General features: G+C 52.2%; 1 protein-coding gene across 5 annotated transcripts in view; it reads right to left on the bottom strand.

The window, feature by feature from the left end:
- Positions 1–21,504, bottom strand: part of KIAA1671 (KIAA1671 ortholog) — a 189,851-nt gene extending 168,347 nt beyond the window's left edge. For 2 of the 5 annotated variants that reach the window (XM_054510473.2, XM_064578559.1), the window contains exon 1: positions 21,360–21,504. In XM_054510473.2, coding sequence (XP_054366448.2) covers positions 21,360–21,496 — 137 coding nt within the window. In that variant the 5' untranslated portion in view covers positions 21,497–21,504. Of the gene's footprint in view, positions 1–20,776; positions 21,160–21,359 lie in introns of those variants that run through there. The other 3 variants (XM_045887435.3, XM_064578561.1, XM_064578562.1) reach the window with 3 other exon arrangements.
- Positions 21,505–27,123: the final 5,619 nt, after the last annotated feature.

Raw genomic sequence — 27,123 nt, 5'->3', positions numbered from 1 at the left:
TAAGTGAGGTAAGAGGTCTCTCTGTGCCTCAGTTTCCTCATCTGTAAAATGGGTATAAAAACACGGGGCCGTCGGGAGGATGAGGTTCACAGCATGTGTCCCACACACGTTGACAGCTGTATTTCCGCAGTGGTCGTGAATACTACCGCCCCCCCTCCATACCCTGCTGGAGCTCTGAGGTTCTGGAGGACACCCACGTGAAGCATATGTGGGTCCGGGGCGATGAATCTTTGGCCTTGTGGTTTGTGTAGTAACAGGTGCACTTATGAGTAAGAACCAGACTCTGCGCCCCATGTGGGAGGTGCCAAGGTCAAACTCAGTGAGGACAGAGGTTGATGAGGTGCAAAATAAGATGTCCCTGCCCAGAGCCCTCTGCCCTCGGTTCTCTGGTGACGCAGGCCAGCACCCTGCCCTCTCGGGGCTTCAGCGACCTCTGCTCCTCCATCCCCAGCCTCCTGTGAGTCTGAGAGCGAGAAGCCAAGCCCTTGGTCCCAACAGTCAGCACATCCGAACCCTGGGCCCCCCTGCCCGGAACCCCAGGGGTGGGGTGAGGGATGGCGGATGCCCCCAGGTGGCCACAGGGTTAAAGCACCTCTGAAACATTCAGGCCTTTCTGTCCTGACCCACAGGCTCCAATAGGCCAGACTTGGGAACTGCTCCCCAGGAGAAAGTTGGGGGTGGAACCATCTACCATCCACCAGCTAGCCTCACTCAGGCCACAGGCTTCGTTTATCAAGGGCCCAGAGAGGCAGGACACAGAGTCCCTGGCCTCGGGCCAAACATTTTATTCCAAATCCCCAGAGGAGGAGCTCTGTTGGTTTCCCCTTTGTCAAAGAAACACAATCCCGATACTGCAAAGTCATCCAATAAATGCACAGATACGTCTGATGCGCATACTGTGGAATCATTATTATTGTTACACTAATAGTAATCATAGTAACACCTGCCAAAGACACGCCCAGCACCAGGATGGTAAGAACGTCACAGACAGCATGTCCGTCTATCCGGATGACAGCCCGCTAAGAGGCGATTCTACAATCATTCCCATTGTACAAACACGGAAACTGAGGCCGAGGATTGGACTTGCCCAGCGTCACACAAACAGCAAGCGCTGAAGACAAGTCCTTGAACCCAGGCCTGCCTGATACAAGAGCCCACCCGCTCTGCTCCTTCCTCCTCCCCAATGCCATTGCCATGGGTTGAGCTCCTACTACAGGCCCAATCCTTAAAAGGCCCTTTGAGGGAGGCACCGCCATCGCACGTGACTTGTCCAGAGGCAAGATTGGAACTCGGGTCTGTCTCTCTGCAGAGCCGTGGTCATCCTCATTGGGCTGTGATTCCAGAGGGTCTGGTCCCATTTCTGCCTCCCTCACCTCTGACTGGCAGGGTCCTCACAAGGCTTTGTCCACCCAGGGCAAGGAAGGCAGTGGGTGGCATTTCTCCTGCAAAGCCCAGCAGACCCAGGCCCAGCCAGAGGCAGGTGGCCATGGACCGGGCTGGGGGTGGACCCTGGCATGGGGGGAATAGATGGGGAAGGGGCCCAAACCCATCCCCCTACCCACCGGGGTGCTGGGTGTTGAGAGCATCTTCATGTCTCTTTCAACCTGTCTGGTGAGCTCTCTGAGTCACCCAAGGCAGTGTCCGAGGCTTGCAGGTGGCCAATGGGTGTTCAGGCTGCACCTAGACGGCTTGGGAGCTTTAGCATCCCCTGAGCCTGCTAACACCTGCTAGAGGGGGCGGCACAGACAGCTCCCTCCAACAAGGATGGGGCATGGAAAGGCGAGGGGGCACCGGAGGCTGTCCCATGGAAAGAGTATGAATTAGGAAGCAGGAATCCTGACGTCTTGTCTCTGCTCTGCTCAGCTCCTAGCTGGCTGTGTGACCTGGAGCGAAACACTCATCCTCCTCCTCAAGCCTTCCCTCCCCTACAAGGGAAAACTTCCAAAGGAGAAGGCACGAAAATCCAGACAGCCTTGTTGGGGCCCAGATCCAATGCCTGCCCTGGGGACTCTGCAGGTTTGCTCCACAAACAGGCACTGCCAAATGCGGAGCGATCCTCCCCAGGGGGGCACGCCGGCTCAGCATTCCCCCCCACACCCCTGGGCTGCAGGACGGGGAGAGGGAGGGCCGGGCTGTCAGAGGCCCCGAAGACCACAGATCGGTAAACTTGCCGGCTCCCTGGCCAGCTGCCTGGCCAGTGCGTGCCGCGGGGCACACAGACACCACGCTGCAGCGAGGCAAGTGTGGACCATGCAGGGAAACCCAGCCCCGCTGCTGAATCAATAAGCCAAAGCGCCCGTCCCCCCGTGAGTCAGCGGTGTTGCTGCCGAGTGCCAAGCGAGGCCAGGGAGGCCAAGGGAAACGAGCAGGGACGTGGAGTCCCAGTGCTGAGTCACCTCCCTCCCTAACCCTCAGTTTTTCTCATCTGGGAAAAGGGATCGCTACTGCCCACCTGGTGGGGTCATCCTGAGGTTATACCATACGAAATTACGATATTCCACCCTCGTGGACCAACCTGCAAAACCAGCACTTTGGTGTTTCAATCCAATACACAGACGGGCACAGCGTACAGCCCAGGCACAATAAATGTTGGCAAAACTGAGCCCAACAGGATATGCTTTCCTCATCTGTGCGACGAGCGTAAAACTTCTTGTCATACCTGCTCCCAAATCCCAAATATAACAAGCACGCAGCTCACCTTAGTTCCTAAGGCAAGGTCCCAAATACACCAGAGCGTGTGTGTGATAGGCTACTAATATACTTCCATGTGTATTACATCAAATATAACTAGCCCATCGGACATCTTTAAAATGTTTAAGTTTAAAAAAAAAACAAACAAAAAACGAGTCAACATGTGGTACATCCATACAATGGAATATTATTCAGCCACAAAAAGGAATGGAGTCCTGATACGCATTATGATCCAGGCGAGCCCTAAAAACGTTATGCCAAGTGCAAGAAGTCGGTCACAGAAGGCCACATGTTGTATGACTCCACTTGCATGAAATATCCAAAACAGGCCAATCATTAGAGACAGAAAGATTAGTGGTGGTATACCCATGGCTGGGGTCCTTGGAGGGAAGCAGGCAATGATCGCTAACAGGTAAGGGATTTCTTTACCCGGTCGTAACAATGTTCCGAAATTGACCATGGTGAAGGTTGCAGAACTCTGTAAATATCAAAACCACTGAATTGTACACTTTTTAAATTTTTTTTCTTTTGGGGCCCCTGGGTGGATCAGTTAGTTTAAGCATCTGACTCTTGGTTTCAGCTCAGCTCATGATCTCAGGGTCGTGGGATCGAGCCCCACGTTGGGCTCTGCGCTCAGAGCAGAGTCTGCTTCAGATTCTCTCTCCCTCTCCCTCCTCTCGGCCCCTCCCTGCTCATGTGCAATCTCTCACTCTCTCTCTAAAATGGGTAAATAAAATCTTTAAAAATATTTTTTTCTTTTTATGTACTTTTATTTTTTTTACTGAAGTCTAATTGACATGAAACATTATAATTACCTCAGGGACTCAACATAATGATTCAATATTTGTTTGTTAATTTATTAATTTATTTTAGAGAGAGAGGGAGAGAACACAAGCAGGAGGGGCAAAGGGAGAGGGAGAATCTCAAGCCGACTCCGAGCTGAGTGCAGAGCTTGACGGGGGCTCGATCCCATGACCCTGAGATCACGACCTGAGCCAAACTAATAGTCAGGCACTCATCCGACTGAGCCACCCCAGCACCCCAATGATTCGGTATTTGTATATATTGTGAAATGATCACCACAATAGCTCTAGCTAACATCCATCACCATAGTTACAAAATTTTTTTTTCTTCTTGTGATGAGAACTTTTAGGATCTATTCTCTTAGCAACTTTCAAATATGCCAGACGGTGTCATAAATTATAGTCACCATGCTGTATATTGCATTCCCATATTGATTTTACAGCTGGAAGTTTGAACTTTTTGACCCTCTTCACCCACTTTACCTACCCTCCCAGCCCCCACCTCTGGCAACCACCCATCTGTTCTCTGTATCTATGAGCTTGGTTTGTTTGGGTTTTTTTGTTTGTTTAGGGGGGATTTTTTTAGATTCCACATATAAGTGAAATCATATGGTATTTATCTTTCTCTTATTTCATTGAGCATAATGCCCTCCAGGTCCACCCATGCCACAAATGGTGTTCTTTCTATGGCTGAATAATATTCCTTTGTCTATAGACCACATCTTCTCTATCCACTCATCTATCCAAGGACCCATAAGTTGCTTCCATATCTTACCTATTATAAATAATGTTGCAATGAACACGGGGTGCCTGTATCTTTTTGAGTCAGTGTTTTGTTTCCTTCAGATAAATACCCAGAAGTGGAATTGCTGGATCATACGGTATTTTTTTTTTATTGACATATAATTGACACACAGTATTGTTAGTTTCAGGTGTACAACATAATGATTCAACAATTCCCTACATTCCTCAGTGCTCATCACGATAAGGGTAGTCACCATCTGTTACAAAATGACATTATTACAGTCTTATTAACTATACTCTCCAGGCTGTACTTTTCACCTCCATGACTTATATATTTTATAAGTGGAAGTTTGTACCATATTTCTATTTTTAATTGTAATTTGAATTTGTGCACTTTTTTTTTTAAGATTTTATTTTTAAGTCATCTCTATACCCAATGTGGGGTTCGAACTTATAAGCCTGAGATCCAGAGTCACATGCTTCACCGACTGGGCTAACCAGGCACTTTAAATGGATGAATTGTAGAGTACATGAATTATATCTCAATAAAACTGCTGTTTAAGAAGGTGAGTCAAGTTCAAGAAGAAGGTTAACTGAGGAACAGTCCAAGTGGTACAGAAATATGAACAATGCTCAAGGTGATACAAGAATGACTAGAACTTGGGAAACACTGAATTGATAAGCTGTAGGTGGGTTCAAATCCTACCTCCTGAGTGGCCATCGGGGGTAATGACTTTGCCCCTCTTGACCTCAGTGTCCTCATCTGGAAAACAGGAACAAGAAGAGTTCCCACCTCCGGGAGCTACCATGAGAACTAAGTAAGTTATCAGTGTCTGGTGTATCCTGGGGGATAGATAGACGGCAGCATCGTTACCTGTCACCCCCTGGCTTTGGAAAAAAAAAAAAACGGAGGCTCACGGAGGTGATGGGACCTGCCTGAGGTCACAGGCTGGGAAAACTGGGGCTCACCCTCTGAACCTCCGTCTTCAACTGTCCCAAGTCCCTCCTACCCAGTCAAGAGGCCTCACCCAAGCCTGCCCCACCCAGGCTGATAAGTCCTTTCCTGAAAGTGAGCCCAACCCGAGCCAACCAGGGACTTGCTGATGGCCTGCCAGGGGACAGGGCCTCCGAGAGCTGCCCAAACTCTCCAGCCCAGCGAGGGAGGTACAGGTACACAGGCAGAGGGCAGAGGGAAAGGCAGGAGCCTAGCACAGCGCATTCCACGCAGCCTTGCTGCTATTATTACCTGGTTATCACTATTACTCACTCTCCTCATTGTTATTTTCACCCAGATTTTCTCTGGGACACACCAGTCATTCATCAGACAAATATTTATTGAGCGCACCTACTGTATGCCAGGCACCGTACTGGGGAAAGGACACTGAACGAGACAAAGTCCCTGCCCCCCTGAGGGTTATCGTCCCCTAGGGAAGACAGACATTAGAGAAATAAATACATAATCCTCAGACTGCAGGTTGGGCTATGTACTAAGAGGGGCAGGAGTGGGGGGGAAGGGCTTGGGGAGGGCTGTCCTCCACCTCTGCCCCCATCCTCTCTCACCTGAGGATGACCGCCTCCTCACAGTCCTCCAGGTTTCCACCCAGCCTCAATCCCAAGTCCATTCTCTGCTCAGCAGCCAGAAGAATCTCTTTAAAACCCAAACCCACATCCTATCATGAAGGGCCTCCACACTCACCATAAACCCCATGGCGCCCTGCACTGTACCTCCCACCTTGCTTCCTCTGCTCCTTTGGTTCTTCTAGCATTTCCAACTTGCTCCTGCCTCAGGGCCTTTGCACTTGTCAGTCCTTCTGCCCAGAACACTGCCCCCCAGGCTCTTCAGATAGCCTCTTTGTCACCTTCAGGTCTCAGCTCAAAGTTAATTTCCTCAAAGAGCCATTCCCTTATTCCCATCTACAACAGTTAACCTGGGGGCGCCTCGGTGGCTCAGTCAGTTAAGCCTCAGACTCTTGCTTTCGGCTCAGGTCATGGTCCATGGGCTCAGGGTCATGAGATTGAGCCCTGCACTGGACTTCTCACTGGGTGTGGAGTCTGCTTGAGATTCTCTCTCTCCCCCTCTGCCTCCCCCACCCCCGACCACTGGCACACACGCACTCACTCTAACAACAACAACAAAAAAACAGACACCTGACTCTCATATCACCTTTTATTTTCACCACTGTTCTTAACCACTATCTAAAATTGTCTTGGGGCACCTGGGTGGCTCAGTCAGTTAAGCATCTGACTCTTGATTTTGGCTCAGGTCATATCTCAGGGTCATGGGATGAGCCCTCCAGTGGGCTCGTGCTGGGCATGGAGCCTGTTTACAATTCGCTCTCTCCCTCTCCCCTTCTGCCCTGCCCCCCGCTTCCCCCCCCCAAAAAAATAAATTAATAAGTAAAATAAAAAATAAATAAAACTGTCTGTCTTATTAATGGGACAATGTACCTGCTTCTCCCCACTAGAATGTCTGGCCCATAAAGGCACTGAATCCTGTTGTATCCTTAATAGAGAGGTGCCTGGAGCAGAGCCAGTGCTCAATAAATAGCTGCATGGAATGGATGGATATATGCACACATGGATACACGGATGGATGGGTGAATGGGCAGAAGGGTGAATGGGTAGATGGTTGGATATATGGATGCATGATGTATACACTGATGGACAGACAGATGGTGGTAAATTAATGGGTGGGTGCATGGATGGATGGATGGATGGATGGACAGAAAGATGGTTGGATGGAAGGATAGATGATGGATGGATGGATGGAAGGATGGATGGACAGATGGATGGGTGGATGGGTCGGTGGATAGAAAAAAAATAGATGGGTAGATATAAGGATGGACAGAAGAAGAAATGGAAAAGTAGATGGAGCGTAGATGGAAGAATCAATGGGGGACCACATCCTTTGGGTGGTTCTGACCATGTATTCATGAGTACAGGGTCCTAAATTCAAATCTCTCATGAGTATGGTTTTCTGAACGGGCAAAATAAAATAAAGCATGTAAAGCATTTAGCAAGTGCTCAATAAACATTAATCATATTATTTTAGTTATTGTTAAGTACTGTAATATATATCTAGGCAGTTCACATTTTGGCTGATTTTTGTGCGGTGTTGTGTGTGTTTTGCTTGTGTTCTACAATGACTCTGGATTGTTTTTGCAATAAGAACCACCCTCTACAATAATTCTATATTGTTTTGGTAATAAGAACCACCCACACAGTTACACTTAAAGCTTAGCATCTCTCTCCAGCATCATCTTGGGTTTCAGGCCTGGTCCAGCCGCCTACCCTCCAGCTACCCCCTCACACTAGACACACTCTGGAAGCTGAAATCCCCCAGAATCGTGCTCCCCCTGGAAGTACTGTCAAAGAAACCTGTCTGGAGACAGTAGCATGTGAAGGGCACAGCCGGGTCAAGGAGACACCCAGGTCACAGCCCAAGCCAGCAACACACAAGGCCTACAAGCCAGACTCCTCCCTCTGTGGTCCACCCCCCCAAAAAACACAGTTCCTGGCTGCGAATTCAGTACCACATCCCACAACAAGAGCCAGATTACCCATTCCCAAGTTTGGGAGACATTTGGGATGTGCCATGCTGTGGGTATAATATCCGATCTGGAGAACCCCAGGGGTACCCCCAGGATTCAGCAGCCAGCCTTCAGAACAGCTGAGGTGGGTGAACGGGGCCTGGTGCACCACTGATGGGGGGCAACGGACAACAAAAACAAGTAGTGGGTTTCAGGATCAGCCCCAGGGGCAGGCACTCCAAATTACAGACATTGGCTTGGGTTGTCTGCCTCAAAATACAAACAGCCCTGCGTAGCACCAGCAAAAGAAAAATAGTGAACCACTATGACTGCCTATTATTGGTCACTTACTGTGTGCTGGATGTTTGATCACACAGTCAAAGGTGTGGAGCCCTGGTTAAACGTCCTCTCAAGCAGGGGCCCCTGGGGGGCTCAGTCAGTTGAGCTTCCGACTCTTGTTTTCGGCTCCGGTCACAATCTCAGGGTTATGGGATCAAGCCCTGCATCAGGCTCTATGCTCAGCGTGGAGTCTGCAGGAGATTCTCTCTCTCTCTCCCTCTCCCTCTGTCCCTCCCTCTACTCACGCTCTTTCTCGCTCTAAAACAAATAAAATCGTGTAAAAAAAAAAAGAAAAGGTATTCCCAAGCAATGCAGAATCAGACGGCAAGACGGTAGCGTTATTAACAATTACAACCACAGTTTATTACAAGGATTCCGCGGGATGATCACAGTGAGTACTTAGCACCTGGCCTGCTCAGTCAGCGTTTTTGTTACAAATGTTCTAAATGACAATAATTGGGAGGGGGCCCTGACCGTGCGCCTGGCTCTGCCCAGAGACTTCACATACTGAGGCACAACCACCTTATAAGGGGAGACCTCCTACTAGCCCCATTTTACGGACAAAGAAACTGAGGGTGGATCAAGTTGCCTAACTTACCCACGGTCCCGGAGCAAGTCAGGGGCGACATCACGTCCCTCCATGGGTATCACCAACCCTAAACTCGCCTCTGAAAGCCAGGCCCCATTAACCCCTTCCTCTCTCTGGCCCTCCGGGTCCCAGTGATGTCCAGGTGACACCCTAGTGTTCAGACCTTCTTAGAGGTGGCCGGCTGACCCTGCCTCTTGTTCCGGGCGGCTGAGCCCATCCTGAAACACAGACACAGCCAAGGGAGGAGGAGGAAGGGTTCCTGGTGAGCTCATCTTACAGGGGCCACTTCCAGCCCCCTGGGACCATCCAGCTGCCTTCTTGGACAACACCCAAGCCTCCATGGGGACAGGAAACATCCCTGAGCGATAAAGATCAGGACTGGCTTGTAAGAGCATCCAGACGCTTTGTGTGGCCCAAGCCCCATTCTAAGCAGTCCCCATCTCTGACACCAAATGGAGCAACGTGGAGCACTCCCCGGAGGAGGTGGTCTGGGGGTCTCCCCAGCCTAGTGTCCAAATCCACCAGTTGCACACCACAACATTCCTAGGAAGGGGCTCACCACTCAACACCAGAAAAAAATACACATGCGTATAAAATGATAGCTAGGAGAAATTACGCATTTGCTGTGTGCCAGGTACCTCTAATCCCTTCACATGCATTAACTCACTGAATCCTCACGTAGCCTCCCTTTACAGAGGAGAAACGGAGACTCAGGGAGGGGATGTGACCTGCCTAAGGTCACACAGCTAGGAGGTCCCAGAACCAGGAATGGAACCAAGCCAGCTGAGAATAAAGCCGACATTCTGAAACCCAAGACATGGTGCTGACATCTTTCAATCATCGGCATGAATGCATGGTGTGACTGACACGTCTAGAAATCATACTTCAAAATATTACCACTGGTTATCTTTAGAAGTGGGGTTATAAGAGTTTTATCTCTTCCTTTTGGGTTATCTGTATTTCTAAATGCTCCACAATGAAAAAACGAATTGTATTATAATGTAAACGTATATAATGTAAGTGTATTATAATAAGGACAGAGAGAGAATAAAAATTCTTAATTTGGAAAATGAAACCAGAGTCACTTAACAAGCAGTAATCTCAAGCCACCACATGCCAGGCGTGGAGGGGACAGCCGAATAAGGCAGGAGGACCCGCCAAGGGTAACTACGAAGGTATGAAAACCCCACAGTACTGCGGAGAGAGGCATGCACCAGGTGGGGGCCTTACCTAGCAGCGCCACCCACCCACCCACCCAACAGGACAGCACAGACAGCGACTCGCCTTTCACCCCACATTCACCAAGCTGGGAGGCAAGCATCGGCATCCCCATTTCACAGGTGTGAACACTGAGGCAGAGAAGAAGGGCAGCCACTCCCGTGGCTGGGGACCCAAGAGCCAGGGCCCCATGGTTCCAAGCCTGGGCAGTGTCTTCAGGCTCCTGCTGAAGACAGACCTGGAAGAACCACCTTTCGGGGGTGACTCAGGCCTCGGAACAGGAACGGGGTGAGACCCAGGGAGCCCCCGCGGAAGCCCAGCCGACCCCGACTGAAGCCAGGGCAGATGGCTCACACTTGGGCTGCTGGGTCAGCCGGCATGCTGGGCATTCCAAAAATTCCTCCAAAACTTTTTGCTGCATACCCCACCCCGTTGCCAACGAAATCCCCATTTTTAATGAACCAAAAGAAGGAAAAGCAGAGGGGCCGTGATTAAGGCACGTGGACAAAGGCGATCCTGGGAGGCTTGAAGGCCTCTTTTCCGGAGTAAGTGCCAACAGTCACCAGCACCTGTCGCCTCTCCAAGAAGGAGGTGGTCTGTTAGTTGCCAACACTTCCCCTCGCATCCAAACCCCGGATGCATCATGGGAAACAGTCTGGCTGCAAAGCTGACAGAAGAGGGACCAGGAGAACGGTGCCCCCTGGGGCCCTGCTCTGCATCAGAGCCCTGAGCACACCACTCTCCACCTCCTCTTCGCTCTCCAGGGGCCCTCGTCCCAGGCAGTCCCAGGCAGCCCCAGGGCTCAGTACAGGCCCTGGTACACAGTGGGTGCTTAATAAATAACATAGATGAAAAGGATCAACGGTCCCAGGGGAGGAAAGGAAGCGCTGTGCTGGAAATTCTCAAGGGAAGGATGGGGGAAGATGGGGAGAAGGCATCGGGCTGCCTTGAGCGTTATTATAGGGAGGCTGGGCTTGCAGGAGGCAGGCCTGAGTTCAAAGCCAGGCTCTGCTACGTCTACCTCAAGCTGAGTGAGTAAGAGGCTCTGGGAGCTACCCACCAGTTCCCCTTCCTCGGTGAAAGAGGTCCAGAGAGGGGAAGGGGCTCACCCGAGGACACACAGCAGAGTAGCTGGTATTAGAACCCAGAGTCCTGACTTCTGGCCCAGAACTCATTCTACTACACTCCATGTCCTCTCCCATGACCTAGGATCCCTTCACGTGCCGAGTTGAGCGCCTGGCGAGCAGGTAATCAGTTCCAGAAACAAAGGCAAGAGTTTCCAGGGCTGGGGCCTAAAATGAAAGAAACAATCATGGGCAGCTTCCCAGGCCAAAGGGCCCTGGGAGTCCCCACCCCCCAAGTGACGGCTGGCCCAGGGCCCAGGGCAGCGCTCCGCAGGCAGAGTGCCCACCAAGGCCCAGGCTTCACGCCCGGGCAGGTCGGCCAGCGCCAGTTCACAGGAGGACTTCAGTGTCCCCAACGCGCTCGCTGGCATCCCCTTCTGCTGGGAGGCCCCGCACACCCCGAGTTTCCTTCCCCCAGCAGCGTCTCACCACCCCCTGGGTAAACAGGCCGGTCCCAGAAAGGGCTTTCGTCACTGAGGACACAAAACAAAAAAGAAAAGAACTATGAACAGTCGGCTGGGAGCTACAGCCTGACCCGGAGCCTTTGGAAATACAGCTGGGTCCCCAACGGGTGGGACACCACCTAGGACATTCACACAGGAAGGGGTTCCGGGGCTCCCTGCCTGCCACCAGCCGCGAGCGGGGGGGCCAGGCGCTCCGGCTCTCAGGGGCTCAGCCTCCTCATCTGTAAGATGGGAACCACACGAACAGCGGTCTTCATAGGCTGAAGAAAGGATCCCGTAAAGGATGCGATAAAATAATGCACAAACCCACGTGTCCGTCCAAGGAGCTGGAATATAAAAAGCAGCCAATCCAAGCTGTTACTTCTTATTATAGCTCCTGTTACTATTTCTACTGCTACCACAAGCAAGAGAGATTTATATCGTGATTTACAGAGCAAGTCCTTGGCGTATCTTACACACATTTGTTTTAAAGACCCTAAGGTGATCTATTTATGGGGGAAGAGTTCCCATCTTTCGATGTGCAGGAAGCTTTACACGGTTACCTCCCCCAGTCCCACAAGGACCTCACAGGGAAAATCTTAGCATCTTCTTTCTGCAGATGAGGACTGAGGCTCAGAGAGGTCAAGCCACTTGCCCAAAGTCACACAGCAATGACGTGATGGAGAGAGGACAGAATGCTGGGATGGTCCAGCTCTGTCCTCCTTTACCACCAGGGAGGCGGCAGGGGGAGGGGGTCAGGACCCAGGGGCTGCAGTCAGGCTGTCTGGACCTGCATTCACCCTTCCCAGTAGGGACCCTGGGCATGCGACTCCCTCTCTGAGCCTCAGTTTTCTCCTCTGTCAAATGGGGCCCTGAGAATCAAATGAGACACAGATGTGCACAATGCCTAGGAGAGAATGAATACTCTCTACTTCTTGGTTTTATTTTACTATAAATAACAGCAGTGTTCTCAAAAGCCGAGTCTCAGCAAGTGGAAGAAAGGAAGCCTCAGTCATCAACCCCAAACTTCTTTTTTTTTTTTAAAGATTTTATTTATTTATTTTGAGAGAGAGAGAGGGAGGGAGATCATGCACAAGCAGGGGGAGGGACAGGGGGAGAGGGAGAGAATCCCAAGCAGGCTCCCCCTTGAGCATGGAGCCCAATGTGAGGTTCGATCTCAAAACCCTGAGATCATGACCTGAGTCGAAGCCAAGAGTCGGATGCTTGACTGACTGAGCCACCTGGCCACCCCAACCCCAAACTTCTGAAGGCACAGAGGACTGGGGAGAAAACCACCAGGTTCACACAGGTCAAAGGCTATCCTTTCTTGCCTCCAGTGACATCTTGGCCCATCTGAGACTCACTTTACGGATAAGGAAATGCTCAGAGAGGTGAAGCGACCTGCCCGGGGTCACACAGGAACCCCATGCGTGGGGCACCCCAGAATCTCTACCTACTCCACCCAGCTTCCTTCAGAAACCCACCCTGAAACCCAGCAGAATCCCATTCTCCCCAGCACAGGACTGGGCACACGATCCACACAGGTTCAATGTTCATCAAATGAATGAATGAAGGAGTGAGCTAGTGCCCTCCACCCCTGTGCCTAGCTTGGGTGGCCTCCACAAATACTCACAACCATGGGCTCCTGAAGCCTGCTGAGCACTCCCACCACAGGCAGTGGGAACATTCCTGAAATGCAGAGCTTCCAGGGCTCCTCCCCAGCCGGACTTGAGAGTGCGGAGTGGTTTATAAAGGGACTTGGTCCCTCCCCAGCAGGTAATGTCTGCCCTGGGGGAGACAATGTCATATCAACAGGGACCCGTTAACAGACAGCCCTCCAACTTCAGCAGAGGGGGGCAGAGCACCTGCACAGAAGCAGAGGTCCTAGAAGCGTCCCTCTCCTCACCCCTTTCCCCAAGGCCCTGCGGGTTCCCAGGACCAGAAGCAACCGGCCCTGGGCCTTTGCAGACTAATAACAATACGAGATAACAATGAAGATAAGGCTGAGCCCGTACATTCATCAGCACGCACTAGGTATTAGCCCAGTTGATGAGGCAGACGCTAGTTATCACTCCCAGTTTGCAGATGAGGCTACTAAGCCACAGAGGGGTTAACCGCCAGGCCCAAAGTCACACAGCAGAAGAGTGGTGGCGCTGGGATTTGAGCCCAGGCAGTGGGAATACAGATCCCCCACAATATTCCCAAGGGGTATGGGGAATGTCCAATTCCACAGAATTCCGCATTCTACCCCAGTAACGCTCCAGGCACCAGCGGGCTGATCGTCCACTTCGTGCCAAGTGTCGCACAGCTTGGCCAACGGTCACAAGCACGGACCCTACATCCACTTCCCAGACGGGAAAACTGAGGCTCAGAGAGATAATGCGACTGGTGGAAGGTCACGTGACCCACAGGGGCAGAGCTGGGATTTGAATGTAAATCTGACTCCTCCCCAGCCTCCCCCTAGCCTCACTGTGCTCCCCCCGACGCTGGCTCCAGGTACCACAGCCTGAGGAACTGTAAACCAAACCCAAAGCAAAAATCAATCAAGGGGCGCCTGGGTGGCTCAGTCGGTTAAGTGTCCGACTCTTGATTTCGGGTCAAGGTCATGGGATCGAGCCCCGTGTTGGGCTCCGTGCTCAGCGTGGAGCCAGCTTAAGACTCTCTCCCTCTCCCTCTGACCCTCCCCCTCAAAATAAATAAATAAATCCTTAAAAAAAGTCAATCAAGACAATGGTGCCTCACCTTCACACCTCACATCACAGACACAAAATACCTCCTTAACCCAATATCGTGTTTGAGCTGCCCAGCAGCTCTGCTGGAGAGGGCACATTATTCCCATTTTCCAGATGGGGAAACCAAGGCTCACACCCGTGAACCGCCTGTTCTGGGCTATCACCTCTAACCAGGTCTCCTTACACAGAGAGAGCCCTGCTCTGATGTGTCCCACACCAATCAGGCTCCACGATTCTCAACGCCCTCTCCCGGCGGACCCTGCCCCCAGACTCCATCCTGCCCTATCAGAAACCTGATTGTGACAGGTTGCAGGACTGCTCGGGGAAACATATACTCCCTCCCTCTCCGCCTCCAGTGGGGGAGTATGTGGCTTTCTGCCTGACGCTGGGCTCGGCCATGTGACTTGCTTTGACCAACAGAGAGCAGAAGGAACCCCGCCCGAGTTCCTAGTAGAGACTTTCTGAGGCACCACAGGTCCCCACTGAGCATCTGCTGTCCACCAGAGAAAAGCTGCTGCCCATCAGCCTGGGTATCAAGATGAAGAAGATACATGGGGCAGACACGCACCCAACTCAAAGCCTGATGTCCAGGCTGCCCCCCAAACCCCAGCCAAGTTCAGCTGAGTCATCTGCTGACTCAGGAGCATGAAACACATGGTTTGCCATTAAAAACCACTGCAACCCTACTGGGTATTTACCCCAAAGATACAAAAGTAGGGATCCAAAAGGGTACGTGCACCCCGATGTTTATAGCAGCAATGTCCACAATAGCCAAACTGTGGAAAGAGCCAAGATGTCCATCGACAGATGAATGGGTAAAGAAGATGTGGTATATATACACAATGGAATATTATGCAGCCATCAAAAGGAATGAGATCTTGCCATTTGCAACGACGTGGATGGAACTGGAGGGTATTATGCTGAGTGAAATAAGTCAAACAGAGAAAGACATGTATCATATGACCTCACTGATATGAGGAATTCTTAATCTCAGGAAACAAACTGAGGGTTGCTGGAGTGGGGGGGGGTGGGAGGGATGGGGTGACTGGGTGATAGACACTGGGGAGGGTATGTGCTCTGGCAAGCGCTGTGAATTGTGCAAGACTGTTCAATCTCAGATCTGTACCTCTGAAGCAAATAATGCAATATATGTTAAGAAAAAAAAAAAGAAGAAGGTAACGGGAGGGGAAGAATGAAGCGGGGGAAATCGGAGGGGTAGACGAACCGTGAGAGACGATGGACTCTGAAAAACAAACTGAAGGTTCTAGAGGGAAGGGGGTGGGAGGATGGGTTAGCCTGGTGGTGGGTACTGAGGAGGGCACATTCTGCATGGAGCACTGGGTGTTATGCACAAACAATGAATCATGGAACACTTCATCTAAAACTAATGATGTAATGCATGGGGATTAACATAAGAATAAAAAAAAAAAACCACTGCAACCTGGGAGATGCGTGTTACACAGTATTAGCATAGGAAAACCGGGCTGATACAAAGCCACCTATTTCTAGAGGGAAGCAGGTGGGCAAGTATCTCCCAGGACATGGCTCCCAGCAGGCTGGATTCAAACCCAAGGGCTGCAGGAACTATCACCCTCCCTACAGTCACGCCGAACGCTACCCCCACGGCCACCAGTAAGCGGGAGCCCTCCGCTGTTCCCTCCCCCTGAAACACCCCAGCAGGCTCTCTCTCCAAGGGCCTCAGGAGGAATGTGCAACGTTCAACGGCTCAGGAGGGAAACGGAGCAGGCTAGATCCGCATCCCAAACCCCCTTTACTCCAACAGCTCCACATCCTGGAATCTGCCCTCCAGTCGGAATGCAAGAAGCGTGCAAACACACAGAACAGGGATGTCTATTACACCACTGTGTCCCGGCAAAAACCAAGCTGCTCAAAGCCCATCCACAAGGGGTCTGTTCAATAACTAACGCCTTCAGGCACTGGGGTATTATTCAGCTGTTTAAAGAGTAGGGTTCAGTCAACACATTCTGAAATGGGAAAGTATCCAGATCTATTTTTAATTTATGTGTGAAATTCTTTGTTTGATCATCACTGTTGTTAAAAGACTATGTCTACACATGCGGATTCATTTGTTTATTCCATGACTGTTTGCAGAGCAAACAAGTGAAGACAGATAGGGTTTCTGCCTTCTTGGAGCATAAAATCTAGAGGCAGAGGAGGGTCAGGGTAACAACTCCACCACAACATGTAACAAGAACAGTAACAATCAGCATACTGAGCATTGACCACGTGCCAGGTCCCTCATCCTTTACTCTGCACAGCAACCCTCAGAAGGAAGATCTGTGATTCACCTCTGGTCACTAACGAGCAAACTGGGGCTCAGAGAGGTTAAATCACCTGCCCAGGGTCACACAGCCGATAAGTAGCAAAACCAAGATTCAATGCCTTCCATGTGGCTCCAGAGTGAACATAAAAATAACTTAGATAATTAGCAGAATGTGACAAGGGCTGGTGCGGGAAGACTCACTTGTCACTCAAAATAATATCATTTTGCCATCTTTGAAGTATGTGGTGTGTTACCTATTACTTTCACAATACAAATATATATATATAGCATTCATATGTGTATCACTTCTGACTTAGTGATATAAATATCCCAAGATCACGCTTTGGGGACATAATTTATATTCTTAATAGAGACAAGGCTATAGAGCATTTCAAAGGTCATCTAACTGAGCAATTAACTGATGGAGCAGTGATATGAAGCAGAAGTCAATCCATGATCATTTGCACACCTGTCTCCCTTGGCTTCCCTGCCACGTTTTCCTCCCATCCGATTGACCAGATTCCTGAGGAGTGGATTCCTGAGGGCAGAGGCTCTTTTGAATTGCCCACATCCCACATATGATGCTCAATAAAATATTCATCACATTGAAGGGAAAAACAATGTGTGTATGTGTGTGCACACGCACATGTCCCCCTCAAATGAAACAGTGTGTCCTTTTAAATGATAGGAGTTTGAGTAGTGGGAGTGGATAGGACTCCCAGCGCCTCAGCTTCATAAACTGCAAGATCAACTGTCCCCCAAACAGGCATCACCCAGGTTTGTTGTGAAAAATCAAAAAAAAGAACAAAGAGTTTGCCCAGAGCCTGGCACACGAGGGGTTCAGTGAACAGTGGGTATTCTGATGTGGTCTGTGCTTTACTTATATTCTGTCCAACAATCCCATTTTCCAGAGTATGAAACTGAGGTTTTAAGAGGGAAGTGGTTTGTCTGGGGTCACAGTCCTATCTGCCTACGTGAGTGGGGTAAGGAATACTGAACTCCTAGCCAGAGATCTTCCTGCCCTCTTTTTTTTTTTTTAATTTATTCATTTGAGAGAGAGAGCAAGAGCAAGAGCACGAGTCGGGGGAGGTGCAGAGGGAGAGGGAAAAGCAGGCTCCAAGCTGAGCGGGGAGCCCCACGTGGGGCTTGATCCCAGGTCCTGGGATCATGACCTGAGCTGAAGGCAGACACTTAACCAACTGAGCCACCCAGGCTCCCCCTTCCTGCCCTCTTTTATAAACCTGGCAAAACCTTCCTGCTTGGGTATTTAGAGAGTGGCAGGGGGTGTAAAGAGAATGTTTATCCCGATGGTCTTTCATTCATTCAAGTGTGCTGGGCATACCAATTAGCATGCAATTCTCCAGTTGAGCTATGTCTTCGCCTGGGCTGCTCCTTCTGCCTGGAATGTCCTCCCCTTGCCTCCTATTCATCCTTCAAGACTCAGCTCAAGTGTCACCTGTGGCTGCCCTGCCCCCCCACCCCACCCCCACACACACCAGGTTGGGAGAGGCACTCCCTGCCTGAACAACATCCTGAAGATAAGCCAAAATGATAATTATCACGCCCATGACTTAGTGAGCGCAGACCGGTACACACACTCTACCTGGTACTTCCATGTACTGCTTCCCTGAATTCACGTAACAACCCTCTTAACGAGGGGAGTAGCCTATCGTGAGCCCATTTTACAGATGAGAAAGTTGAGTCTCAAACCAAGTACGATGCCTGAGACCAAGCCAGGAAAGGCAGGGCCAGGGTATGCCCCCAGTAATTCCCCCCACCCCGCCCCGCCCCGGGCTCCTTCCTTTCTATCCCTGTCTCCTCCTCAAAGCCTCCCTGGACTTAGCCTGCTGCATGCTGATTCAGCCTCACCACCCTGAGCCTTCTCTACTCCACCTCACAGATTCCAAACATCCACAAGCTGCAAGCTGGAAGCAAGTTCAAATCCCTGCTCTGCCACGGTGACGGGAAAAGACCTTGCCCCATTACAGAGTCCTGAGTCCGGTGGAATGGGAATAATGAGCCCCACTCCCTCACACGGGAAGGTGGCGAGTCCAAGTGTGAAGTCCCAAGGATGTGGATGTTTATAACCATCCCTGGGCAGGTAGCGCAGGCGCGCTCAGCAAGGTCTGCTGAATTGGACAGAATACTGGCACGATCTTCAGGCCACCTCCCCTGGGGGGGGTCCCTCTTCCCGAGAGACTGCTCTGCGTCCAGGGTCTTCAACTGCGTGCCTCTCTAAATAGCATACTGACCAACGTCTATATGCAAGTTCAGACAACCACCTCTCATCTGGATTTTTCTAGCAGCTCCTCGCTGGCCTCTGAGCCTCCTCCTAAGAGCAAGACAAGCTTCCCAAAACACACATCTGACCCTCTCCCACAGAGAAACTTCCACAGCACCCCACAGCCCTGGAATAAAGTCCAAACCCCTGCGAATGGTTGACCTGGCCCTGACCAGCACCTCCGCCAACACCCCACGCTCCCTCCTGCGTTCAGGCCGTTCTGTTCCCTTTTTCTGGCCCACAACACCATCCTCTTCCCGCTGGCAAGGTCTCCAAGAAACTAACCCCCCTGGCCCCCACCCCTCCCCCTGCCAGAAGGGAGGCATCACCCCCTCTGCCCATTATCAGAGCTCTCCCCTCTAGACAATTGCCTCCTTCACCAGGCTTTACCCCTCAACATTGTGACTGCTGGCCCCCTCTTTGACACAATGTCTTGAAATATTTATTGCATGGCATGCATGCATGCATGAATGAAGCACATTTAAAATATTCTTCAGGGGTTCCTTTTCTGAATTGGTCAGAGATGTATTCTGGAGATGCCGTGAGGGAAGATATGCTCAAGCCCACACAGTGGGCTGTTCCATTCTCCTGTCAAGGTCAGCCTTGAATAAAAGCCCCCAGGACCTCCAAGTGGGGGTGGGGCTGTAGGGGGGGGTCATCCACCCTCAGAATCTGGGGTGAGGGCTGAAACCCCAACATCAAGAATCAGCACAGCTGCCTCAGTGGACTGCTGGAATGTAATGCCAGGAGGACAGGTCCTACAATGCCCTGTGTCGGCCACATAGTAGGTGCTCAAGACACACGCTGGTTGATGAAAGGAGTGTGCTCACGCGCCCAGACTCCGTAGTGGAACCCTGCACTTGTCTCAGTTAACTGCACCCTCGTCAAGCACACGAATCCTTTAAAAACGATTCCCCCTAGAACCACCAAGCCTGGGGCTAGTGTCTGCACCACTTCCTTGGGAACTGTCCCAGGGAGGAGATGCCAGTGTCTAGAGGTGAACACATGTTTGTCCAGGAGCCTCCAGGGATTAGGAAAAGGAAAGCTGAGCCAAGGGAGAAGCCTTGTCCAAATGCCCTGGTTACTGATTAGCCAAACCCCAGAGCTTCTCTCCGCAAGGAGGATCAGAGGGGCCATAAACCCCTCTGGAGGAAAGATCGAGTTAAATGTCCCTCTAATCCTGCAGTTTAAAAAGACAGCAAGTTGCCTTTCTGGAGCTTCCCGGGAGACCGTAAGGGAAGTGCAGGGGATGGGACCTGGGAAAGAAGGGGCCATAGAATGAGGGCCCACTAATATTTACAGAGCCCCTACCTGTTTCATACCTATCACACCTATTAACCCAGCCAGCCACTCGGAGGAGGGAGCACTTTGACCCCCAATCCCACCCCGTTTTGCCCCGAGGGGAGACCGGGCTCCGAGGGGCTAAGTGTTTTGCCCAAGGCCACAAAGAAGCTGCAAAGAAAAGCTCTTTCTTTGTGCAACAGGTACAGCCCTTTCCCTTCCAAAAGGTAATGGCTGCTCCCGGCTAGAGAAAGTTCACTCCCGGGCGGCAGGAAGACCAGGCCACCTAAGGCGGGGCGCGGAGGTCACACACCCCGATACAGGACGTGAGCAGGGTTTCAGGGCGCGGCGCCCCGGCTCCGAAGCGAGTGTGTGCCAGGAGGGTGTGGAAAGATCGGGGCTCGGGTGGGGGTCAGCAGGCTACTTCCCCTCCCGAGGGCCCCGCCTGTGGCCCGGAGCGGCGCCGCCAGCGGGATGAGGGCCATCCGAGCCTGCCCGGGAGCAGGGGGACCGAGCCTTAATCCCATCAGGGCGTCTCAGCCCTGGGGAGGCGCGTGGAGGGGAGCGCAGGCCCGGCGGGGAGGGAGCGTCCGGAGCCCCGGAGACCCGGCGCCCGAGGGGCCCCGCGCGCTGCTCTCTCCGCCACCCCCGCTGCCCGCAGGATCATCTCGCCCCGGGCTCGGCCTCGCCGGGCACCCCCCCCTTCCCAGTGCCCACCTCCGGGCCTCCAACCCGCACGGACGTCCAGATCCTAGCGGCTCCAGGCTGGGTACCCGATCTCCGGCGATCCCCCAGCTCCCGGCCACCAGATTTCCTCTCGGAATCCACTGCCAAGGCTCGGACAAGCGTGGGGGGACAGGGAGGTGGGAGGTGGGGATCAACTAGCTCCCAGTCTCCAATCACCGACCCCCGCCACCCCCAGGCTGGAGATCGAGTGGGACCTCAGGCCGCCAGTGCCCGATCCACTCCTAGGATCGACTCCCAAGTCTTCAGCCTGGTGGTGCGGGATCCATTGGCTACCCTGTGCGGGATCTTCCCGCGGGATCCACTCCCAAGTCTCGGGAGACACATCCCCAGGCTCCCAAATCGGGATTCCCCCCTCCACGCAGACCCAGAGCCGGGGGAGATCCACCGGGTCCCCACCTCTTCCCCGGCCAACTTTGCCAACTTTTCTCCCGGGGCCTCAGCCGAGCAGAAACTTGGCGGCCATCGCCCCCCGCCGCCTCCCCAGCCCCTTCGCGGGCCGGGCACTGGGGGCAGACAGCCCGCCCCCACAGCCGGCGGCCGCCGCACAACCTACCCTGCAGCCGCCGCCGCCTGCCCGCGCCGCGCCGCCACCTGCCCGCAGCCCGTGGCACCTGCCCGCGCCGCCGCGGCCCAGCGCAGCCTAGCCTGCTGGGGGCGGGGCCTCGGGCGGGGAAGCGCCCCCGTCGCCATGGGAACGGCGGCCGGCGGCGCCTGCGCGGAAGGGCCCGGGGCGGAGCGCGGCCGGCCCGACCCGCGAGCACCCGCAGGCTCCTAGGCCCGGGGACTCTCCGGCGGGTCAGAGGTCGCGAGCGCGGCGGGGACACTCCTCCCGGAAGCGCTCCGCCCCTGCGAGTCCGACCCCGCAGCGCGCGACTCGGAACGTGCGCGTGGTGCCGGTCCGCGTTCTAAGGACCACCCCCCAGGCCTCGGCCGGGATCCGCCGGCAGCGGGCGCCGGCCCGCCGTCGGGCCTGCGCTCCCGAGAGCCTAAGGCAGCCGGGGAACTCCGGAGGCGCTGGGTAAAGCCTCGCCCGTGGAATCGAGCCGGCTGCGGGCGCTCGGCCGGGAACAGGCGGGATTTGCGCGGGACGCTGGCGCCCCCTCGCGGCGGGCAGGGGCACTGCACGGCGGGGCTCGCGGGCGTGGCGGGAAGCTGTTCACTGCACTGGGGGCTGGTGCCTACCGTGTGGGACGCTCCTGCCACTGTGTTGTGGTGGGGGGCCAGGGGTATGAAGACTTTGGGACAAGTTGAGAGACTCGTAGGAATCCGCCCCTAAACAAGAAAATGCCTGTGTTGCTATCTTTCACTCATTTCATGCCATCTTTATTTAGCACCTACTGTATGCTGGGCACCCAGTGGTAAAGCAGCTAGCAATATCCGGGCTCTCGTGGAACATACAGGCACTTACAAAATAATTGCACAAGTAAATTGAATTGCATTGGAGACACGGCTTCCTAAGGAAAGGCACTGGGCATGAATAACTGGCGGTCCTAAAATCCTGTGCATTTATTCTGAGTCAGTTAGACCTCAAAAAAGGTAAAGAGAGAGAAAACATCACACTGGCTTTGGGACAATTGGTGAGAAGCTCTCTTGCCTCATCTTTCTCTTGGTTTGTTGGTGTCTTTGTGTAAGGGAGGGTACCCCTGTTGCTGGAGACACACGATATCCGTTGTTTGTACAACAGTCTTTTTTTTTTTTTTAAGATTTTATTTATTTATTTGACAGAGAGAGAGACACAGTGAGAGAGGGAACACAAGCAGGGGGAGTGGGAGAGGGAGAAGCAGGCTCCCCGCAGAGCAGGGAGCCCGATGTGGGCCCGTGACCTGAGCTGAAGGCAGACGCTTAACGACTGAGCCACCCAGGCGCCCTGTACAACAGTCCTTTTGAATTGAGGACCACCACCCCCCATTTTACCAAGGAGCAGCCTAAGGCTCCCTAATTGACTCAAAAGGTGAAGTAGAGGCCTCATGCCATCTTACACCCTAGGATAGTCTCCTTTAGCATCAGGATGTCTTAAGCACAACCATCAATAGGACCCAACTCGGTGACTTTTAAATATGACTACCACCCCTAGGGGTAGGAGACAGAGAATGGTTGCACTGAAAGTTAAAATCTGTCAAGATCCACGTTTCAGCACGGTTTTTACAAGACAGCTGTATGTTCTAGGAGCAAAGGCAAATAATTGTTTATTGTCTGCTCCCTTCTCTAAAGTTCCTGGAAGCAGAGACTTTTGTCTCTTTTGTTCACTCCTGATTCCCAGGGCCTAGAGCGGGGCTTGGCACATAGTAAGCACTCAATAAATGTTGAGTGCAATAAATATTGGGTTAAATGCATGAATGACCAACAACTGATAGTGTATCATCTGCCCCCTCTCCTCTCTAACCTTATAGGAACTCCCTGTCTCTCAAGCAAATCTTGATTAACCAGAAGGTGTGGACTGAGGGTTCTGTTTAACCAAATGTTGCATGTTTCTCAGCTCCCAGCCAACTTAGTACTCTACCTTGGCATCTCCTCCCTATCCCAGAATGTAAGCACCATAGGGGAGAAGACAATCCTCCTCCTGCCACCACCCACAGAAACCCCAAGCCCAGGCGTATCCCCAGCTCTGACCAACCCTCCCCAAATCTTTGCCCCAAGAGATGCCCAGCCCCAGTCCAGCGTCAGCCCTTCTGCCTCTGTCAAGCTTTGAGGGAATCCCAGAAGTGCCCAACTACAACTCCCAGAGTGCTCCTGGCCTCGAGAGGGGGAGGACTTCCTGGTTCAGCCCCTCAGCCGATTTCCCCCTGCATTCCTGTAACCTTCCATCCACCAGAGAGGCTGCCAGCCAGCACGCCCCCAGAGATTATACCCTGACCAAAGAGGTGTCAGGTTGTACATTGTTTCCAGAGCCAACACTCCCACCCCTCTTCCCAGCTCTGGCTTTTCTCTTCCTGGGGATTGAGGACAATGGCCCCTGGGGACTTTCCCAGGACCCCTCCTCTGTGATCTGCCCCTTCCTCCAGGAAGTCTGTCCTGATTTGGCAGCTCTACCCAATAGAACTTTCTGCAATGATGGAGATGTTTTATATCTATCCTGCCCAACATTAGCCACAGTTGACTGCTGAGCACTTGAAATGCTGCCAGTGGGACTGAGGAACTGAATTTTAAATTGTATTTAATTTTAATTAATTTAAATCTAAATAGCCACATGTGGCTACGGCGACCATATTGTGCATATAGTTCTAGAACTCACACACTTCTTGGCAAAGACCATATCCATGCATTTTCATTAGTTCATACTTACCCATTTTGTCTCTCTTGTAACTTGCCTGCTTCTTGAGGGTGAGGGCCAGTATATTCTTTGAAATGTTTTCCCTTACCACCAGGCCTTCGCCCATGCTGTGCCCTCTGTCTGGAACACTTCACCCTTCACCTGCCCGTCATCTGTGACAACTACATATCCTTCGGATCTTTATTTTTTTTTTAAAGATTTTATTTATTTATTTGAGAGAGAGAGAGAGCACATGAGAGGGGGGAGGGTCAGAGGGAGAAGCAGACTCCCCGCCAAGTGGGGAGCCTGATGTGGGACTCGATCCCAGGACTCCAGGATCATGACCTGAACCGAAGGCAGTCGCCCAACCAACTGAGCCACCCAGGTGCCCCTCCTTCAGATCTTTAACATCACCTCCCCTGAGAAGCCACCTCTGATTACCATGCCTGATTACCATACTGTGGCCTCTAAGTCTTCCACCCACCACTAAAGCACTAATCACACCGTAGTGCCCAATCACTTCCCCATCTTACTTTCTAGACTATGAACTCCTTGGGAGCAGAGACTAGCACAAAGTTGACAATAAATATCCAGGGAATTCAGTGTTGAATAACTGGTGTCCCACGACGCGATCCAGCGCCTGGTTCACAGCAACGATAGCATATGTTGAGCCAAGTACTTTGCTGTGCTGTCTCCCTAAGTGCCATAGCGATCCTATTAGAGATCCTCTATTATTATCTACCGTTTACAGACTCGGCATCTGAAGCTCAGAAAGGCAAAGTAAATCACTTGAGGTCACACAGCTAGAGTATCTCAGTCTGGGTTCCCAAGGCAAAAGTCACTTGCTCATGCTTTATTGGGGGACGGAGTCCCAGCCCCACCAAAGTGAAGGAAAGGGACACTAAGGCAGGGAAAGAGCGTGAGCCAACACAACATGTGCCTTACAGGGTTGGCCGCAGCTGCTCCTGGAAACACAGCCGGGAGTCCCAGCACTCGGGGCATCTCCAGAGGAGCCATGAGAACTACTGCAGGGATGGAAGGCACAGCCCAGCTCCTGTCCGCCTTTAGTCACGGGTGGGTCAAGCTGCTCCTCGCTTCTGGCTTGTGTCACCTGCGCCTCCCAGCAGCCACGAGGGAAGCCAGTTCTAGAAGAAGAGGCACTAGAGCCCCCCCCGCCCCCCCGCTACCTCCAAGAGTCCGGGCCCGGCAGCTGGGATGACAGACAGCTGGGGATCTGGGAAGGCTGGTCCAACCCTCAGGCCACGTCCCTGCAGGCTGAGCTGGCCCAGTGGCTGCAGCAAGTGACCTGGGCCACCTGCAGGGGGAGGCGAGCCGAAGCTGGAGCGCGGCCAGCGCAGCTGGGTGGCTGGGAAGGACGCAGCGGAGCGCACCTGAAAAGGTGCATCTGTCAAGCCTGAGACCGCCGGTAACCATCAGAACTGGGATTCAGATCCAGTTCGGACCAACTCCAAAGCCCTTCAGCAAATATTGATGGAAAGAAACAAATGAAGAACTGGATGACTGAGTGAGTGGAAAAATCCCTAGCAATAATCCACTCCAGATGCCCCCATTTTACAGGTAAAGAAACTGAGGTCCACAGAGGCGGAGTTGCCCTGACCAAGGTCACACCAAGTGCAGGTGGCAGGGCTGGGACCTGCGTCTCAGCCTCAGGCCTCACTCATGTTTCCTGCACTTAACTTCCTGGACCGTCCTGCTTCCTCAGCGCCAGCTGCTGTGGGCTCATTTGTCATGGCAGCATTCATAGCCAGCATCAGGGCGATGTCTCTAGTTCTCACCTGCCCAGCATCCATCCCCCGTCCTCAGCTAACCTCGGTTTTCCTCCTGGAAACCACCCCATCCCCCACCTGTAGTCCATATAGTTCCAGTGGGGTGAACCTTGGGACCTGCCTACCCTATCCCCAGTCCCCAACCCTGAACCCCCAATCCTAGGGCACAGGACTTAGGTCTGGCCAATCAGAACATCGCATCTTGCTGGCCACAATAATTGGTTCGTGGTGGGGGCATGTGACCTGAGCTTCTCCCTTGAGAGTTCGTCACAACATTTGCAGCAACTATGTGCAAAGAGAAGCTTTCTTTTCTTGGATTGCTTTCCTTTGGCCTCAGAAGGCCAGCCAGAAACCAGCACTGCAAGAGAGAGTCTGCCTGAGAGTGAAGCCAACCCAGCGGAAAACAGAGCTGAGAGATGGGAGGAAAGAGAGGTCCTGAAGATACTGCTTGTTCACCTGGATCCCACTGTGCCTGAAGCTGATCATAGAATTTTTAGTTCAGTAAGCCAATAAATTTCTCATTTCTACTTGAGCCAGTTGGAGTTGCACCTCCATCACTTATAACAAAAGACAAGACAAGCACCTACTCTGTACCAAGTCTTATGCCAGATGCTAAAGATAAAGATTTTCAGATCCATTGCCCACTTTCTGGAAGTTCACAGTCTGTAGAGAAGATCCTCAGGTCCCAGGGAAATATGTAAGTCGGTTCCCTGGACTAGAATTACCAAGGCAGAAAGGAGAGCACAGTGCCAAGAATTTCAACAACTGGTGTTTAACTATAGATCAGTTAATCCCTATTCATGCCTTCTCCCAACCAGGGAACACCATACCCTTACCCCATTCCCATTTGGGGCTGGCTTTTCCCGCTTTGCCCAGTCTATCCACCAGCCCGGAGTGAAAGGCTGTTGATTTAAAGAATTGACTGGGAAGAAACACACACACACACACACACACAATTCAGACCAGCTTATCATCCACCTGGGCTTTAGTCACCAACCTGAATGTTTCCTTCAAAGGGAAGGAGACATTTTACAAGGTCATAGACTTATGTCCAAAGCTGGAGCCTGAGCAGAAGAGGCCACATTGGAAGCTCTTGACCTCAAGTGTGGTGAGTGTGGAGGGAAGAATCTGAAGGGGGGGGAGAAGAAAATATTGTCCAGGGGCCATAATGAGCTTTAGGTGCCCATGAGCCCCTGAAATAACATATGTGTGTGTGTATGTGTGTGTGTATGTGTGTACCCAAGCCTGCATGGGGAATGCATTCATAGTTTTAAATCATA

This window comes from Mirounga angustirostris, unplaced genomic scaffold, assembly GCF_029215605.1.
Source record: "Mirounga angustirostris isolate CCGP_5_RB_7025 unplaced genomic scaffold, mMirAng1.0.hap1 SCAF_14, whole genome shotgun sequence".
In the NCBI taxonomy this organism is placed as follows: domain Eukaryota; kingdom Metazoa; phylum Chordata; class Mammalia; order Carnivora; family Phocidae; genus Mirounga; species Mirounga angustirostris.
Note: the sequence above shows the minus strand (reverse complement) of the source record. Positions and strands in the feature narration are given on the sequence as shown.